We start from the raw sequence: 19539 nt of genomic DNA on the forward strand, positions 1-19539 counted from the left end.
CGCAGACCCATTACGGATGCAGGCAATGAGGCAGTGATCGCTGAGATCTTGATTGAAAACAGCAGAGGTGTATTTGGAGGGCGAGTTAGTTAGGATGACATCTATGAGGGTGCCCATGTTTACGGATTTGGAGATGTACCTGGTAGGTTCATTGATAATTTGTGTGAGATTGAGGGCATCAAGCATAGATTGTAGGATGGCCGGGGTGTTAAGCATGTCCCAGTTTAGGTCACCTAGTAGCACGAGCTCAGAAGATAGATGGGGGGCAATCAATTCACATATGGTATCGAGGGCACAGCTGGGGGCAGAGGGAGGTCTATAGCAAGCGGCAACAGTGAGAGACTTGTTTCTGGAAAGGTGAATTTTTAGAAGTAGAAGCTAGAATTGTTTGGGTACAGACTTGGATAGTAATACAGAACTCTGCAGGCTATCTTTGCAGTAGATTGCAACACCGCCCCCTTTGGCAGTTCTATCTTGGCGGAAAATGTTATAGTTAGCGATGGAGATTTCAGGGTTTTTGGGGTTTTTCCTAAGCCAGGATTCAGACACGGCTAAGACATCCGGGTTGGCAGAGTGTGCTAAAGCAGTGAGTAAAACAAACTTCATTAGAAGTAGGCTTCTAATGTTAACATGCATGAAACCAAGGCTTTTACGGTTACAGAAGTCAACAAATGAGAGCACCTGGGGAGTGGGAGTGGGGCTAGGCACTGCAGGACCTGGATTAACCTCTACATCACCAGAGGGACAGAGGAGAAGTAGGATAAGGGTACGGCTAAATGCTATACGAACTGGCCGTCTAGCACGTTAGGAACAGAGAGTAAAAGGAGCAGGTTTCTGGGCTCGATAGCATAGATTCAAGGCATAGTGTACAGACAAAGGTACGGTAGGATGTGAGTACATTGGAGGTAAACCTAGGCATTGAGTAATGATGAGAGAGATATAGTCTCTAGAGACGTTTAAACCAGGTGATGTCATCGCATATGCAGGAGGTGGAACAACATGGTTGGTTAAGGCATATTGAGCAGGGCTAGAGCCTCTACAGTGAACTAAGACAGTAATCACTAACCAGGACTGTAATGGACGAGGCATATTGATATTAGAGAGAGGCATGCGTAGCCAAGTGAACATATGGGTCCAGTGAGTGGTTGGGCTGACTGGGGACATGGCGATTCAGACAGTTAGACAAGTCAGACAAGCTAAGAGTTAGTAGCCCGGGGCAGGCAAGCTAGCAGTTAGCAGACCGGGGCTGGCAAGCTAGCAGTTAGCAGACCGGGGCAGGCAAGCTAGCAGTTAGCAGACCGGGGCTGGCAAGCTAGCAGTTAGCAGACCGGGTTAGCAAGCAAGCAGTTAGCAGACCGGGGCAGGCAAGCTAGCAGTTAGCAAACCGGGGCAGGCAAGCTAGCAGTTAGCAGACCGGGTTAGCAAGCAAGCAGTTAGCAGGGGCTAGCAGTTAGCAGACCGGGGAAGGCAAGCTAGCAGTTAGCAGACCGGGGCAGGCAAGCTAGCAGTTAGTAAACCGGGGCTAGCAAGTTAGCCTTTGGGGGTCGTCGCGATGGGGGTAAGTCTGTTTTGCCTCTTCGTGCGGTGACGTCGATAGACCAGTCGTGGAATTAGTAGGGTTCCAGGTAGCTCTAGGTAGCTAGCAGGCCTAGCAGGTTAACAGAATGGGCCATCAGTGGGCGCCGCGCCTGAGGGGCCTGTTGGAGTCTTCGGGCAGATTATGTCGGTATTCCAGTCGCGGAGGATCCGTGCCCCGTACCGGCAGTAGAAGGGGTCCGGATATTGTAGCCCAGGAGTGGGCTTCGGTGGTAGCACAGGAGCCCTGGGGCTGGAGCCCTTCAGGCTAATTGGTGCTTGCTCCGGGATGGAAACGGTAGCCAGGAGTGGTCACCCGGGATTGTGGTTAGCTAGTTGCAAAGATCCAGATGAAAATGTTCAGAGTTTGCGGTAGGAATCCGGGGATATAGAGAGAAATAGGTCCGTTATGCTCTGGTTTGAGTCACGTTGTTCGAAATGGCGAGAGCTTTCCGAGTTAAAGGTTGGCTGATGACCGCCAGCAATGGTTTGCTAACTGATAGCTGGTAGGTAGTTAGCTGGCTATCTTCAGTTGAGGGATTCCAGATCCGAAGTAAATAGAAATACTTTAGAAAAAAGCAGATCCACGCCACATTGGGTGAGGCGGGTTGCAGGAGAATATTTAGAAGTTGATGTTTAGGAAAATATGTTTAAAAGATATGCAAAGAAAAATATGTAAATAGATATATACAAGGGACAAGACAAAGACAACGATGTCTGACTGCTACACCATCTTTACACCTATGTGATGATTGTGTTGGAGTTGTGCTTGGCCACGGAGTCGTGGGTGAACAAGGAGTACAGGATGGGACTAAGCACGCACCCCTGAGGAGCCCCAGTGTTGAGGATAAGTGTGGCAGATGTGTTGTTGCCTACCCTTACCACCTGGGGGCGTCCCATCAGGAAGTTCAGGATGCAGTTGCAGAGGGAAGTGTTTAGTCCCAGGGTCCTTAGCTTAGTGATGTGCTTTGTGGTCACTATGGTATTGCACACTGAGCTGTAGTCAATGAACAGCATTATTACATAGGTATTCCTTTTGTCCAGGCGGGAAAGGGCAGTGTGGAGTGAGATTGAGATTGCCTCATCTGGGGATCTGTTGGGGCTGTATGCGAATTGGAGTGGGTCTAGGGTTTCTGGCATGATGTTCCTTCGTTAGATTTTAGCTCATATTGCTCTGGCTAGCAGTAGTTTTTGATCTTGATGTTGTTGATGTGCATATAGGGAAAGATAGCCTACCTTTTATGGTTGTTTGATCAATAGGACTGTAAAGTTCCCAAATCCATTCAGGTGTATTTTGTGGCTTTTGCCGAATGCGTTCTAATGATCTAAAGTCTCGCTGTTGCAACTTCCTGTAAACACACAGTCCAGTTCAGTGAATGATGGCAGGACTGTGTGGCAAATGGCTTGTTTGCATAAAGGCCTACAGTAGCTCTGATTGGCTATGGCGCACCGGTCTGCGTAGACTCTGGATCCTGGATAAGACAGATGTTTTTATTAGGTTGTATTTACTGCAGTGTCTATTAATTGTCCAAAAGCACTGCCTTTTTCCCACTCTATTTCTATATCATTTTCACAAATGCCTTAGCTAAAGCTTCTTAGGGATAGCCCTCTTTTTTCCAATTTTTGCCTAAATGACATACCCAAATCTAACTGCCTGTAGCTCAGGCCCCGAAGCAAGGATATGCATATTCTTGGTATCATTTGAAAGGAAACACTTTGTAGTTTGTGGAAATGTGAATTGAATGTAGGATAATATAACACAATAGATCTGGTAGAAGAAAATAGAAAGAAAAACCAACCAATCTTTTTCTACCACAATCTTTGAAATGCAGAGAAAGTTCACAGTTCTAGCCATTACTCTGGTTGTAATTCCGATAGTGTCCACAAGATGGCAGCAGTGGGTGCGCAAAGTTTCAGATGGATAACTTGAAGTATGAGTGAACGACAATACTTTTAGTGTGAAGTCCCCAGGTACATTTGGGCAAATCGTGAAGGAGACATTCGCATTCATATTACATTTTTTTGCAAGAATATCATCAACTCTGTACACTTGGACTTTGATTCAGCTTTCCAAGTTTTAGTAGCCATTGTATAAGTTCAACATTTGCAAAACAACCAGTTTTCATAACTCTGAATATCCTTATAATTTTGGTCCAAAATTAAAAGGCATGCTGTCGTACAAGGTTAGTAGCTACATTTTACATTTTCCGGATACTCCCGTAAAGCCCAGCTCATTGGCTGTCTAGCTAGCTTTGTTTGACAGTTGTTCAAGTGATGACCACCCGCGTCATCGGCGTGCCATGAAGGTGTTGCTCTCTAACCAAATATGGTGTCCTATAGGATATACTACACCCCTAATGATATAGTGAAGTCTTGTTACCTTCTAGGATCTCTGATGAATACATACGAACGTGATTTGACTCGTTGAAACAACGTTTAGGGTGAGATTTTCACAGATTCCTTTCTTTGCAAATTGAACGAGTTGAAATACAAAAAAAATCGTGCATACTATCTGGACCTTTTAGGATATGAAAAATAATTTTATCTAACAAACGACCCTTTGGATGACCCTTTGGATGATAAATCAGAGCAAGATTTCAGAATGTAAGTACACACATTTCTGTCAGGATTTGGCCAGGATTGTTCAGGTTTTGGTCACTAGATGTCCCCATTGCACCTTTTTTGAACCTTTTGTTTTTTCCTTGCTCTAATTATTGTTTGCACCTGTGTCGTTTCCTTGTTGGTATTTAAACCCTGTGTGTTCCTCAGTTCTTTGCTCAGTGTTTGTATGTTAGCACCCAGCCCAAGCCTTGCTGTGAACATATATTTCTCTTGTTGGATTTTCCAGAGGTTCTCTGGTTTAGTTCTTGTTTAGTTTTGATTAGTCTTTTGAGGGTTGTTTTTTCCCTGCTGTTTTTTACCACTTTGTGGAGTTTCTTTGTATTTTGGAGGATATCCATTTTTGCCTCTTGGCTTTATTTTTGTCATTGTGGATTTAGATTCTTTGCCTGAAGATCTTTTTCTTTTATTAAACCACCATCTCTAGTACTGCTGTGTCTGCCTCATCTTCTGGGTTCTGCCGACTATTAGTGACTGTTTCTCACACCGGGTCCTGACAGAAACACTGAGCCATTAAAATGAACCCAGAGGCAGCCAGTACCCAGGATTTTTTTCCCATGCTGTCCCACCACGAGGGAACTGTCCAACGCCACGAAGCTGCTCTGGTTCAGCAAGAGGCCTTAATGGCTAGACATTCTCAACTGCTGTCGGAGATGATGACTTCCATAAAGCAGATTTCTGATCGACTTTCCCCTGCAACCGCTTCTGCCCCAGTTCATCAGATTCAAGTGCCCGTGGCAGTTAACCCCCTGGCTGAACCTCGTCTGCCGCCTCCCCAACGGTTCTCAGGTGATCCGAGTGTTTGTAAGGGGTTTTTCACCCAATGTTCTCTCTCCTTCGAGCTGCAACCCTCGTCGTTTCCCACCGACCGGTCCAAGATAGCATATATCATCACCCTGCTGTCGGAAAAAGCCCTAGCCTGGGCTACTGCTGTGTGGGATGCCCAAAGTCCCTGCTGTGCCAGCTACTCTACCTTTGCTGAAGAATTCAAGCGAGTGTTTCAAGGTCCTACCAGCGGTCCTGACTCAGCCAAACAGCTCCTGACTCTCCGCCAAGGTCGGCGCAGCGTGACGGACTATGCCATCCAGTTCCGCACGGTGGCAGCAGCGAGTGGCTGGAACGACGAGGCGCTCACAGTGTGCTTTTTGAAGGGTCTTTCCGACACCATCCAAGATGAACTGGCCACTCGGGAACCACCGGACAACCTCGAGTCCCTGATCAAGTCGGCTTCACGCATAGACCAGCGTCTGAGAGAGAGAGAGCTCAACCGTAGACCTCTCACCCTAGCTCCTATAGGTCCCAGCTCCGAGTCTCCACCTTTATCCTCGCTGACTCCACCGGAACCCATGCAGGTTGCACGCATCTCCCAGTCTGAGAGAGACCGCCGGATGAGGGAGCGATGCTGTCTATATTGCGGCAAACCGGGCCATTTCCGCTCCACGTGTCCCGGGCTCCAGGGAAACGCACTCTCCCGTGCAGGCCTGGGAGGACTGTAACGGGAAACATAACCTCCTCCCATCCATCCAACTCCCGCCTGCTCATTCCAGTTACCCTTTCCTGGGACAACCACGAGCTTCCCCTTCAAGCCTTGGTAGACTCTGGAGCCGCAGGTAACTTCATGGATGGTGTCTGGGCGAAGGAGAATGGCGTTCCCTCTGAACCTCTAAGTGACCCCATAAGGGTTACTACGTTGGATGGAAGCCCTTTGGGATCTGGACTTGTCACTCGTGTCACTACCCCCTTGCGACTTTCAGTTTCCCAACACCAGGAAGTGATGAACTTTCATCTGATCTCCTGTTCCGAGTTCCCTCTCGTCCTTGGATACCCCTGGCTTCACAGCCATAACCCTCACATCGACTGGTCTGTGGGCACTATCAAGCAGTGGGGTCCTACGTGCCAAGCCACTTGTATCTTCCCGAGTTCCCCTCCCGAGTCTCTAGAATCCATCGACCTGTCCCGAGTTCCCGAGTGTTACCATGACCTCAAACCGGTATTTAGCAAACAGAGGGCCACCAAACTACCACCCCATAGACCTTACGATTGCCCCATCGACCTGTTTCCGGGCACCTGCCCCCCCAGGGGTCTGATCTTTTCCTTATCTCCTCCCGAACGAGCTGCCATGGATACCTACATCAAGGACGCTCTGGCAGCAGGCCTCATGCGTCCATCCACCTCGCCGGCGGGAGCAGGGTTTTTCTTTGTGGCCAAAAAAGACGGTGGATTACGTCCTTGCATCGACTACCGGGGACTCAATGCCATAACCGTCCGTAACCGCTACCCGCTACCCCTTATGGCCACAGCCTTTGAGCTGCTCCAGGAAGCAGTTGTCTTCACTAAGCTTGACCTGCGGAACGCATACCATCTTGTGCGGATCAAACCCGGTGACGAGTGGAAGACCGCTTTCAACACGCCTACTGGTCACTACGAATACTCGGTGATGCCCTTCGGCCTGACCAACGCCCCGGCTGTGTTCCAAGCGCTCATAAATGATGTGCTTAGGGATATGCTTAACATCTTCGTGTTTGTTTACTTGGATGACATCCTCATCTTTTCGAGCTCCCTTCAAGAACACACTAAGCATGTCAGACAAGTGCTCAAACGCCTCCTAGACAGCCATTTGTACGTTAAGCCGGAAAAGTGTGAATTCCATTCCTCTCGAGTACAATTCCTGGGATTTGTAGTGGAACCCGGTCGAGTCCAGATGGACCCTAGGAAGGTAGGGGCGGTAGCGGATTGGCCCACCCCCAAGTCCGTTAAGGAAGTTCAGCGTTTCCTGGGCTTCACTAACTTTTACCGCAAGTTCATCAAAAACTTCAGCTCGGTGGCAGCCCCTCTCTCAGCTTTAACCAAGGGTGGCAACACAAGGTTTCTGTGGGGAAGAGAAGCTGAGACGGCCTTCCAAGGACTCAAGCAGCGCATCCTCTCTGCTCCCATCCTGACACTACCGACGGCGGATGAACCTTTTGTGGTGGAGGTAGACGCATCAGAGGTTGGTGTTGGAGCTGTCCTGTCTCAGAGGGGTGAAGACAAGAGGCTTCATCCTTGCGCCTTCTTCTCTCACCGGCTTACCCCGGCCGAGAGGAATTACGATGTGGGGGATCGTGAACTCCTAGCGGTTAAGATGGCATTGAAGGAATGGAGACACTGGCTCGAGGGGGCTTCTCAACCGTTTCAAGTGCTTACGGACCACAAAAAATCTGGAGTATATCCAGCAGGCGAAGCGGTTGAACTCCAGACAAGCTCGATGGTCTCTTTTCTTCAGCCGATTCCAGTTTATCCTCACCTATAGACCCGGGTCGAAGAATCTCAAACCGGACGCCTTGTCACGAGTCTACTCTCCTGCCATTCGAGAAGATACTGACATGACTGTCCTTCCTGCCGCTAAGATCGTGGCTCCGATCTCGTGGCAAGTTGAGGATACCGTGAAACAAGCTCAAGCTATCGAACCGGGTCCTAAAGGAGGTCCTGCCAATCGGTTGTTTGTTCCCAAGGCAGCAAGGTCCCAAGTCCTTCTGTGGGGGCACTCCTCTCGCCTCACCTGTCACCCGGGCGTAGGTCGCACCTTGGAGTTCATCCAGCGTAAGTTCTGGTGGCCCACCATAAAAGAAGACGTTGCCACTTTCGTCAAGGCCTGTCCCGTGTGCTGCCAGGGCAAATCTTCTCACCTCCGCCCTCAAGGACTCCTTCACCCTTTATCTATTCCCCACCGACCCTGGTCCCATATCTCGTTGGACTTTATTACTGGCCTTCCTCCGTCCCATGGTAATACTGCTATCCTAGTCATCATCGACAGGTTTTCTAAGGCGGCCAGGTTTGTTCCCTTGACCAAATTACCGTCTGCCAAGGAAACGGCTGAGTTGGTGATTAACCATGTGTTCCGAGTCTTTGGCATTCCGCAAGATATGGTTTCCGACAGAGGTCCCCAGTTCGCCTCTAGGTTTTGGAAGGCCTTCTGCCAACTCATAGGGGCCACGGCCAGTCTTTCTTCAGGGTACCATCCGGAGTCCAACGGCCAAACCGAGAGGATGAATCAAGAGCTGGAAACTACCCTCAGATGTATGGTCTCCAACAACCCGTCCACATGGTCATCCTTCATTGTTTGGGCCGAGTACGCGCACAACACCTTGTGCTCCTCCTCCACTGGTATGTCCCCGCACGAGTGTCAGTTTGGCTATGCTCCGCTATTGTTCCCGGACCAGGAGGCAGAAGTCAGAGTGCCTTCAGCCTTGAGGTTCATCAGACGCTGTCGGCTTACGTGGAAGAAGGCTCGTCTTAATCTTCTGCGTTCCTCACAGCAGTACCAACGACAAGCCAACAGACGTCGCCGTCCCGGGCCTACCCTACGCCTCGGCCAGAGAGTATGGCTCTCGACTAAGAACTTACCGCTACGGGTGGAGTCTCGCAAGCTGTCCCAGAGATTCATCGGTCCCTTTAAGGTTGCCAGGAGAGTGAATCCCGTCACTTTTCGCCTGCACTTACCCAGATCCCTTAAGATTAATCCCACGTTTCACATTTCTTTGTTAAAACCTGTTGTTTTTTTCTCCCCTTATCCCGGCAGGCAGACCTCTCCCTCCGCCCCGTGTCATCGGTGGCCAGTCGGCTTATACCGTCCATCGGATACTGGATTCCCGCCGGGTGCAGCGGTCCTGGCAGTATCTGGTGGACTGGGAAGGCTACGGTCCCGAGGAGCGCTCCTGGGTTCCTGCCAAGGACATACTGGACCCTGACCTCATTCGTCAGTTCAGGGCCCTCCACCCTGAGAAGGCTGGTAGGAACGTCAGGAGCCGTTCCTAGGAGGGGGATTCTGTCAGGATTTGGCCAGGATTGTTCAGGTTTTGGTCACTAGATGTCCCCATTGCACCTTTTTTGAACCTTTTGTTTTTTCCTTGCTCTAATTATTGTTTGCACCTGTGTCGTTTCCTTGTTGGTATTTAAACCCTGTGTGTTCCTCAGTTCTTTGCTCAGTGTTTGTATGTTAGCACCCAGCCCCAGCCCAAGCCTTGCTGTGAACATATATTTCTCTTGTTGGATTTTCCAGAGGTTCTCTGGTTTAGTTCTTGTTTAGTTTTGATTAGTCTTTTGAGGGTTGTTTTTTCCCTGCTGTTTTTTACCACTTTGTGGAGTTTCTTTGTATTTTGGAGGATATCCATTTTTGCCTCTTGGCTTTATTTTTGTCATTGTGGATTTAGATTCTTTGCCTGAAGATCTTTTTCTTTTATTAAACCACCATCTCTAGTACTGCTGTGTCTGCCTCATCTTCTGGGTTCTGCCGACTATTAGTGACTGTTTCTCACACCGGGTCCTGACACATTTCACCTTCAGAGGTGAATTTATCAAACCTATTGCGGTGAAAAAAGTGTTTTGTTGTTAGGAGCTCTCCTCAAACAATAGCATGGCATTTTTTTCGCAGTAATAGCTACTGTAAATTGGACAGTGCAGTTATATTAACAAGAATTTAAGCTTTCAGCCGATTTAAGACACTTATATGGACCGACATTTGTTGTTTCTCTAAAATCTGCGATCTTGACATAACGTGCTGCATGATTTACAACTGTCCTGTTGACGGGATGCCGATCCTTATACGTAATTCCCAAACATGCTAAGAATTTATGAAAATGTGAAAATTACCATATCTAAGTGCTCGCTTGTCAGAAAAAGAAAAAAAAATGGTGTCATATCCTTCCTGAGGGTGTATTTGAACAGATTTTAATAAGATTCCATGTTGCTAAAATGCTGTCAGTTCCACTTTAAGCAAGCTTTCGAAACGTCTGAAAATACCCTCTCGAAGCGAATATGCCATTTGGGTGACATCAACATTGATTTTAACAGCTCAAGTCGAAAATATCCCTTGTGCTGACGGTGTCTCAGGGAGAGTTGGGATATAAAAAAATATATAATTCTAATTCACATGTGTATTAATACACACTTGTACATGTGTGAAATAGGAACAAACATAAGCACCCACCAAATGATAGTATTATTGGTTTAATTTTAATCACATTTATGAATTAAATAAATGATCTTGACATTGGCTAAAGAGTTCAATAATGAAATGAACATATTTATTGTGCTATGAAGAGTGACAAAATCTGGCATGACAGCTTGTCAGGCACCTGCCTGCCAGGATCATGTGGTGGAAATTGCTTCAGGAAAGCCTTTCAGGGAGCTCCCTAAGAGCACGATATGTATCAGGCATCAATACAGGAATTTGATCACCTGTCAGTTGTCAATCTTGTTCACCAAGTCTCATTCCTTCATGTCTGTTTGTATATCAATCACAAGTCCTCACCTCTTGTGTCAACGACGTATCAGTGACCAATATATAATATTTTATAATCGTATTCATTTGTCTGAGTTTAATTAATTCAGACAGAAGCAGCCCGTCTGACATGGTTCCTCCTTGCACCAGAGGGCGGCAGAGACCACCCTAGAGATTTTTATTGGACTCAGGTGTGTGTTATTATTTCATGATTGTGTCCCTGTTAAAAGAGGTGTGTTTTATCTGGTCCTTTGCAGAAGCTTGAATTGTTTACTGTGTGCGTTCATTTGTGTCCTGAGTGGTTGAGACTTAGTGTTTGCTGTTTTTTTCCCCCCCAAGTGTACTGTGATCCTGCGGTTACTGTTTCTCAGTAAAGTATTATGTTTATCCGTAACCACTGATTCCTCGTCTGGTCTCTTCTCTGCACCTGGGTCCAACCTCACCACGTCACACTGTCAACTGCATGTGAAGTGTCAATATAAAGTCAGCAAAAAAAGAACTCTTTTTCAGAACCCTGTCTTTCAAAGATCATCAATAAAAATCCAAATAACTTCACAGATCTTCATTGTAAAGGGTTTAAACACTGTTTCCCATGCTTGTTCAATGAACCATAAACAATTCATGAACATGCACCTGTGGAACGGTCGTTAAGACACTAACAGCTTACAGATGGTAGGCAATTACGGTCAGAGTTATGAAAACTTAGGACACTAAAGAGGACTTTCTACTGACTCTGAAAAACACCAAAGGAAAGATAACCAAGGTCCCTGCTCATCTGCGTGAACGTTCCTTAGGCATGCTGCAAGGAGGCATGAGGACTGCAGATGTGGCCAGGGCAATAAATTGCAATGTCCGTACTGTGAGATGCCTAACACAGCGCTACAGGGAGACAGGACGGACAGCTGATCGTCCTCACAGTGGCAGACTACATGTAACAACACCTGCACAGGATCGGTACATCCGAACATCACACCTGCGGGACAGGTACAGGATAGCAACAACAACTGCCTGAGTTACACAAGGAACGCACAATCCCTCCATCAGTGCTCAGACTGTCCGCAATAGGCTGAGAGAGGCTGGACTGAGGGTTTGTAGGCTTGTTGTAAGGAAGGTCCTCACCAGACATCACCGGCAACAATGTCGCCTATGGGCACAAACCCACCATCGCCGGACCAGACAGGACTGTCAAAAAGTGATTTTCACTGACAAGTCGCGGTTTTGTCTCACCCGGGGTGAAGGTCGGATTCGTGTTTATCGCCAAAAGAATGAGCGTTACACCGAGGTCTGTACTCTGGAGCGGGATCAATTTTGAGGTGGAGGGTTCGTCATGGTCTAGGGCTGTGTGTCACAGCATCATCGGACTGAGCTTGTTGTCACTGCAGGCAATCTCAATGCTCTGCGTTACAGGGAAGACATCCTCCTCCCTCATGTGGTACCCTTCCTGCAGGATCATCCTGTCATGACCCTTCAGCATGACAATGCCACGAACAATACTGCTCGTTCTGTGCATGATTTCCTGCAAGACAGGAATGTTCTGCCATGGCCAGCGAAGAGTCCGGATCTCAATCCCTTTGAGCACGTCTGGGATCTGTTGGATCGGAGGGTGAGGGCTAGGGCCATTCCCCCCAGAAATTTCCGGGCACTTGCAGGTGCCTTGGTGGAAGAGTGGGGTAACATCTCACAGCAAGAACTGGCAAATCTGGTGCAGTCCATAAGGAGGAGATGCACTGCAGTACTTAATGCAGCTGGTGGCCACACCAGATACTGTTACTTTTGATTTTGACCCCCCCTTTGTTCAGGGATACATTATTCAATTTCTGTTAGTCACATGTCTGTGGAACTTGTTCAGTTTATGTCTCAGTTGTTGAATTTTGTTATGTTCATACAAATATTTACACATGTTAAGTTTGCTGAAAATAAACGCAGTTGACAGTGAGAGGACGTTTCTTTTTTTGCTGAGCTTACATGTATGTGTCATTCTACGAATAGAGTGCCTTTTGGGTAGTGTAATTTTGTCAGAAATAACTATTTATTTAAACTTATTTTAACATTCTGTCATAAAGAGCAAGTGTTTTCAACTTCATAACAAATCTCAATGTTAAAAAAAGAAGAATTACTGTAAAGTGACAGGGTTGACCTTAGAAAGTTGGCATTTCTAGCCTATCTATCTATGGGTATTATGCTCGAAGCACTCAGTTGTCCACCACAAAACACCAGAAAATGGCCAAAAGAGTAGAACTAGCTCACCTGGTTTTACACTATGGTTTGACTATTATGTTGAATGTTAGTTTTACCATTTTAAAACAAGAGTTCAGTTCACGGTACAGAGTTGACCTTAAAGCTGAGGGACAAATGTAAATGAATCACTATTCACATTAAATAATTAAAATCTTTAGAAAGTACTTTATCAAAGCAACAACATAACTAGGGCTTTACAATGTTGATGAAAATGTGAGGAAATATTGGGGTTAAGTGAGTTAAAATAGTCCGAAGTGGGATTTTCAAAGAAAACAAATAACTTATTTTATTGCATAATGACATTTTTAACATGGTTTAGATTAGTTACAGCCGCCAGAAAACGTGTGGCGAGGCGGCATTTGCCACAGCACTTTTCAATCACTTTTAATTTAGTTTAATAAAAATTATCGACGGAAAGCGTTAAAAAGAGGGGCAAAGTGCTGTTTTTTAGATCGATTTGCCTCATGATTTGTCAACTCGCGCACAATCTCTCTGTTATGGATGAGCTGTAGTTTATGAACTGAATTTGCAGGTAGGCCCCAAAAAATATTCTCTCTTGGCCACTGTGGTTCTTAATATATCCTTCCAGTGTACTTAGCTACATGAGAGAGAAACCCCTCTTATTGAATTCTAACTACACATACAGATGTGAAATGCTTGTGAGATGGTTGCTTTATTGTAAATGGGATATTATGTGACATAACTACCAATTAATTTGCCATAATTATATTATGCTGTTTACTGCATCGGATGTAATTGATCACCCAGCTGTGTGCAAACAAAACACATACTGAAAGCAAACATGCTGCTGTTTTTCGACACCAACCCACCACTGGTGTGCATGGCCAAAGAGCTCTATTTTCATGTCATCTGACCATAGCACCAGTTCCAATCCAAGTGCCATTTATCTAACAAATTCCAGGCAGTGCTATGGTCAGATGACATGAAAATAGTGCTATCATGCCATCCACATTAGTGGTGGTTTTGGCAGAAGCATATTCAGAAAAGTTCCTCAAACCTTCGGTAAAATAAGTCTAGTGGTTTGTTGAAGTCCAGAAAAATTATACTATTCAGTATAAATATTACTTGGGAGTCAAAGCAAATACTACATGTTGCTAATTAGACATAGTTGTTCCACGAATAGAGTGCCTTTCATGTCCTTCAGACATTATGTTTTGATAACACTCAATTTAACAGTTGGCTCAAATACATCTATGCTGTAACTAATCTAAACCATGTTAAACATTTCAATAGCTGTGTGTTTTCATTAAAACCATTTTAAACCATTTAACCCCAATATTTTCCCTCGTTTTCACCATCATTGTAAAGTCCTAGCTATTTTGTTGCTTTGGGAAAGTCATATCTAAAGATTTTTTATGTGAATAGTGATACATTTACATTTGTCCCCCAGCTTTAAAGTCAACCCTATACCGTGAGCTGAACTCTTGTTTTAATATGGTACAACTATTCCTTTAAAATATATATTTTTCAAAAATAACATTCAAAATAATATTCAAAGCATATGCAGAAAAGTACTTGGGACTTTCAACGGGACTTGAAACCCATTGAAAACCTGTGGTTTGAATTCAAGATGGCAGTCCATGATGGCAGTCCATAAGCACAGAGAATGGATATCAATTATCTGGAAATATTCTGTATGGAGGAATGGTCTAAGATCCCCCCCAATGTGTCCTCCAAACACATAAAACATTTTAAGAAAAAGATTCAGTGTCATTAGCCTGAAAACAGGGGTGCCAATAATTTTGACCAATTTTTTATTTTTATTTTACTCATTAAACAAAATATTTCTCTGAATTTCCCAACTTTTTGGAGTATACAATATTATTCATTATATCCAGTCTTTTTTGCTCATCTTTATCAAGGGTACAAATAGTTATGTACCCCACTGTATCATGAGATGGTGCAGTAATGCAGTTATTCATAAAAATATATATACAAAAATATGTTTTATTGTCACATACACCAGATAGGTGCAGTGAAATGTGTTGTTGTACAGGGTCATAGTAGTACAGCACACTTGGAACAAATTAGGGTTTAGTGCCTTGCTCAAGGTTCAGATTTTTCACCTTGTCGGCTCAGGTATTCGAACCAGCAACATTTCGGTAACTGGCCCAACGCTCTAACTGCTAGGCTACCTGCCGCCACTACTGCCATTATATCATGAAACTAATATGATATCGATATTTTACTGACATTTATACAGATGTTTCATATCGGTGGTGATCACGAGTCTTATAGTGTGGACACTATAAAAATAATTACATTGAATATGTATTGTACTTCCCTGCAGTATAGTATGATTGCTATTCATGTGTGCATGGTTATTATTGGCATTGACCGTGACCTTTCCCCTTGGATGATGTCATCACCCCGAGTCGGATTGGTAGAATGTGACTCTACCACATGTTGAGTGGGCTGTATCGTTTGGCTGTATTTGCACCATTTGTACATGGCTGTACACCTTTTATTTCTTAAGTTGAAAGTAAAGGAAAGTAATATTGAAATGTGTGTGGGCATTCCTTGTCAAGTTACCACAACTAGTGTGAAGGACGTTGGCACGAGGATGTCCTAAAACGGACACATTGTTTTTAAATGGAATTCCCTAACAGAAATGGAAGCCTAATCAACAGTCTTCACAGGTAGTTTCAACAGTCTTCGCAGGCTGTGTATGTGTTTAAATACAGATATTTCATCCCTTTCTGCTCAGAACACACTATAGTGCTCTGCATTGTTGTAGCATTCTGTTGACAATAGGCCTTGAATATTATTTTGTCAAGGAATTCTCAAATGAACCGGTTATTGAAGTGTCAGGTTTCAAGACCTGAAATGTCTCAGCTCTTGACAGGACAAACTTAAACATTATTATCTATTCTCCAAAAGTGGTGTGAGGTCCTGTACAACTTTAGTGACTCATCTTTGCATCCTCTCAATTGAAAATAAAGGTCTGTTATTGACATACTGGGATCAACCGTGTAACACAAAAACACTAACTTACATAGCTTTCATACATTTGTGAATCACCATAAATTACTTTTCTAGCAATCAGCAGAGCAGTGATGCCATGACAGTTGCCACCATTAGAATACAAGGAATTAGGTGCTTTAATTATATTGTGTTTGTTAATTACTTACCATATTGATGGTGCCTCAGTCCCACTTATCTCCAGGAAGTCGTATCTGTCTTCCAGCTGGAAATCGCTGAAGACTAGGGCGATGGTGTCCCCTGGTTCAGCCAGAATACTCCATGTGCAGTCTGCGTTATTCTCATACTCTGAGGGGAAGTGTGGACTTGATATCGTCCCTGTTGTTCCCCTCAATGTCCCACCACAAGCTCCTTCAGCTAAAATTAAGAAAATAAGTGAGAGACAAATGCATTGCTGACTGGGTCACAACTTGCTCTTCTAAAATAAATCAGTCTCGACTGAGTCCTGACTCTCTATTGTTCCAGCTCCTATTGAGTGGACAAATATTTACTAGTAAGAGATTAAGGTTTTACAGCAACTAAGATTGGCCTTGTTCCTCACACAAGCTTGGCAAATCTGTAAAATAAATGTGGTTGTTGTTGCAAGTTGAACAACCAAAACAGTGGCCATTGGAAGCTACTGCCTTGTGACTTTCCTAGGACCTCTAAAACCTATGATTTGATACTTCAGGTTCAAGGATAATCCAGGATCACCACAGTTTAATGACAATCCAGGATCAACACAACTAAATGATGATCCAGGATCAGCACAACTAAATGATGATCCAGGATCAGCACAACTAAATGATGATCCAGGATCAACACAACTAAATGATGATCCAGGATCAACACAACTAAATGATGATCCAGGATCAACACAACTAAATGACGATCCAGGATCAACACAACTAAATGTTGATCCAGGATCAACACAACTAAATGATGATCCAGGATCAACACAACTAAATGATGATCTAGGATCAACACAACTGAATGATGATCCAGGATCAACACAACTAAATGATGATCCAGGATCAACACAACTAAATGATGATCCAGGATCAACACAACTAAATGATGATCCAGGATCAACACAACTAAATGACGATCCAGGATCAACACAACTAAATGACGATCCAGGATCAACACAACTAAATGATGATCCAGGATCAACACAACTAAATGATGATCCAGGATCAACACAACTAAATGATGATCCAGGATCAACACAACTAAATGATGATCCAGGATCAACACAACTAAATGATGATCCAGGATCAACACAACTAAATGACGATCCAGGATCAACACAACTAAATGAGGATCCAGGATCAACACAACTAAATGAGGATCCAGGATCAACACAACTAAATGAGGATCCAGGATCAACACAACTAAATGAGGATCCAGGATCAATACAACTGAATGATGATCCAGGATCAACACAACTAAATGAGGATCCAGGATCAACACAACTAAATGACGATCCAGGATCAACACAACTAAATGACGATCCAGGATCAACACAACTAAATGAGGATCCAGGATCAATACAACTAAATGACGATCCAGGATCAACACAACTAAATGACGATCCAGGATCAACACAACTAAATGAGGATCCTGGATCAACACAACTAAATGACGATCCAGGATCAACACAACTAAATGACGATCCAGGATCAACACAACTAAATGACGATCCAGGATCAATACAACTGAATGATGATCCAGGATCAACACAACTAAATGAGGATCCAGGATCAACACAACTAAATGAGGATCCAGGATCAACACAACTAAATGAGGATCCAGGATCAATACAACTAAATGACGATCCAGGATCAACACAACTAAATGAGGATCCAGGATCAACACAACTAAATGACGATCCAGGATCAATACCATTAAACGATGATCTAGGATCAATGCAGCTAAATGATGTTCCAGGGAATTTCTTACGCTCCAAACAGTATTGTAAAATAATATGATATTATATGTAAATACACTACAAACTGTGTCTTACCTCGACAAAATGGTGCAGGAAAGTCCCACGATGCACCGGTACCTGGACTCACAATACAAGTGAGTGCAGCATGTCCCTCCAGTATATATCCCATGAGACAACTGTAACGGATCTTGTCTCCAATGTTGTACCTTGTTCCGTGAATTACTCCTTTTGGTATCAACCCTGGATTTCCGCATGTGTGACTTGGTAGCACTGAAAAACAAAACAACAGATAATACTTTTAATTCCATGGCAGACCCCAGTGTTATTCTGTTGTCGAGTCTAGCACAGGGCTTTCCTAACTTTTTTTTGGCGTGAACCCGTTTTGGCATAAAAAATTATTTGAACCAAGAGTGATTATTTCTCTCACGACTCCATTTTCAAATCAGATGACACCACAATGCTGGTCCAGCACCAAGATAATTTCAGGTCCTCATCACCCACAAGAATATAAGAGTTCCATACTCAACCACCTCTGTTCTGTCACAACAGTGGAGTCAACATCCATCTTTCACAAAGACAATTTGAAGGTCAATTATATCATATTGTGTAGTTCTGCTAGTCAGTTTTTATGGTTACATTTACTGTTCCACTTTATTTGTATACTGAACAAAAATCTAAACACAACATGCAACAATTTCAAAGATTTTACTGAGTTACAGTTCATGTAAGGAAATCAGTAACTCTATGGATTTCACATGACTGGTAGGGGTGTGGATCAGAAAACCAGTCAGTATCTGGTGTGACCACCATTTGTCTCATGCAGCGAGATACATCTCCTTCGCATAGAGTTGATCAGGCTGTTGATTGTGGCCTGTGGAATGTTGTCCCACTCCTCTTCAATGGCTTTGTGAAGTTGTTAGATATTGGTGGGAACTGGAACACGCTGCATCTCAAACATGTTCAATGGGTGACATGTCTGTTGAGTATATAGGCCATGGAAGAACTGGGAAATGTTTTTCCTTCCAGGAATTGTGTACAGATCCTTGCTACAGGGGGCAATGCATTATCATGCTGGCGGCAGTTGAATGGCATGAGAATGGGCCTCAGGATCTCATCATGGTATCTTACATTTACATTTACATTTAAGTCATTTAGCAGACGCTCTTATCCAGAGCGACTTACAAATGTATCTTGGTGCATTCAAATTGCCATCGATAAAATGCAATTGTGTTCATTGTCCTTAGCTTATGCCAGCCCATACCATAACCCCACTGCCACCATGGGGCACTCTGTTCACAAAGAGCACACTTCTCCAGGGTGCCAGTGGCCATCGAAGGTCAGTTACGACGTCGAACAGCAGCCAGGTCAAGACCTTGGTGAGGACGACGAGCACGCAAATGATCTTCCCTGAGACGGTTTCTGACAGTTTGTGCAGAAATTCTTCGGTTTTTCAAACCTACAGTTTCATCATTATCTGAGTGGCTGGTCTCAGAAGATCCCGCAGGTGAAGAAGCCTGATGTGGAGGTCCTGGGCTGGCGTGGTTATACGTGGTCTGCGGTTGTGAGACCGGTTGGATGTACTGCCAAATTCTCTAACACGATGTTGGAAGCAGCTTATGGTTGAGAAATTAACATTCAATTCACTGGCAACAGCTCTGGTGGACATTACTGCAGTCAGCATGCCAACTGCACACACATTTTAGAGTGGCCTTTGATTGTCCCCAGCACAAGGTGCACCTGTGTAATGATCATGCTGTTTAATCAGCTTCTGGATATGCCACATTTCTTAGGTGGATGTATTATTTTGGCAAATGGTGCCAGGAAAATGACCTCTCCCTCAACATCAACAAAATGAAGGAGCTGATCGTGGACTTCAGGAAACAGCAGAGGGAGCACGCCCCTATCCACATCAACA

At 44.5% G+C, this 19539-nt stretch overlaps 1 protein-coding gene across 1 annotated transcript in view; it reads right to left on the minus strand.

Moving 5' to 3' along the window:
- LOC120029385 (CUB and sushi domain-containing protein 1-like) overlaps positions 1-19539 on the minus strand; it is a 328206-nt gene that overhangs the window by 163654 nt on the left and 145013 nt on the right. The window contains 2 exon segments of the mRNA XM_038974609.1: positions 15844-16051; positions 17700-17894. Of these exon segments, the coding sequence (XP_038830537.1) occupies positions 15844-16051; positions 17700-17894 (403 nt within the window).

The sequence above is a fragment of the Salvelinus namaycush genome, chromosome 35, assembly GCF_016432855.1.
Source record: "Salvelinus namaycush isolate Seneca chromosome 35, SaNama_1.0, whole genome shotgun sequence".
NCBI classification, from domain to species: Eukaryota; Metazoa; Chordata; class Actinopteri; order Salmoniformes; family Salmonidae; genus Salvelinus; species Salvelinus namaycush.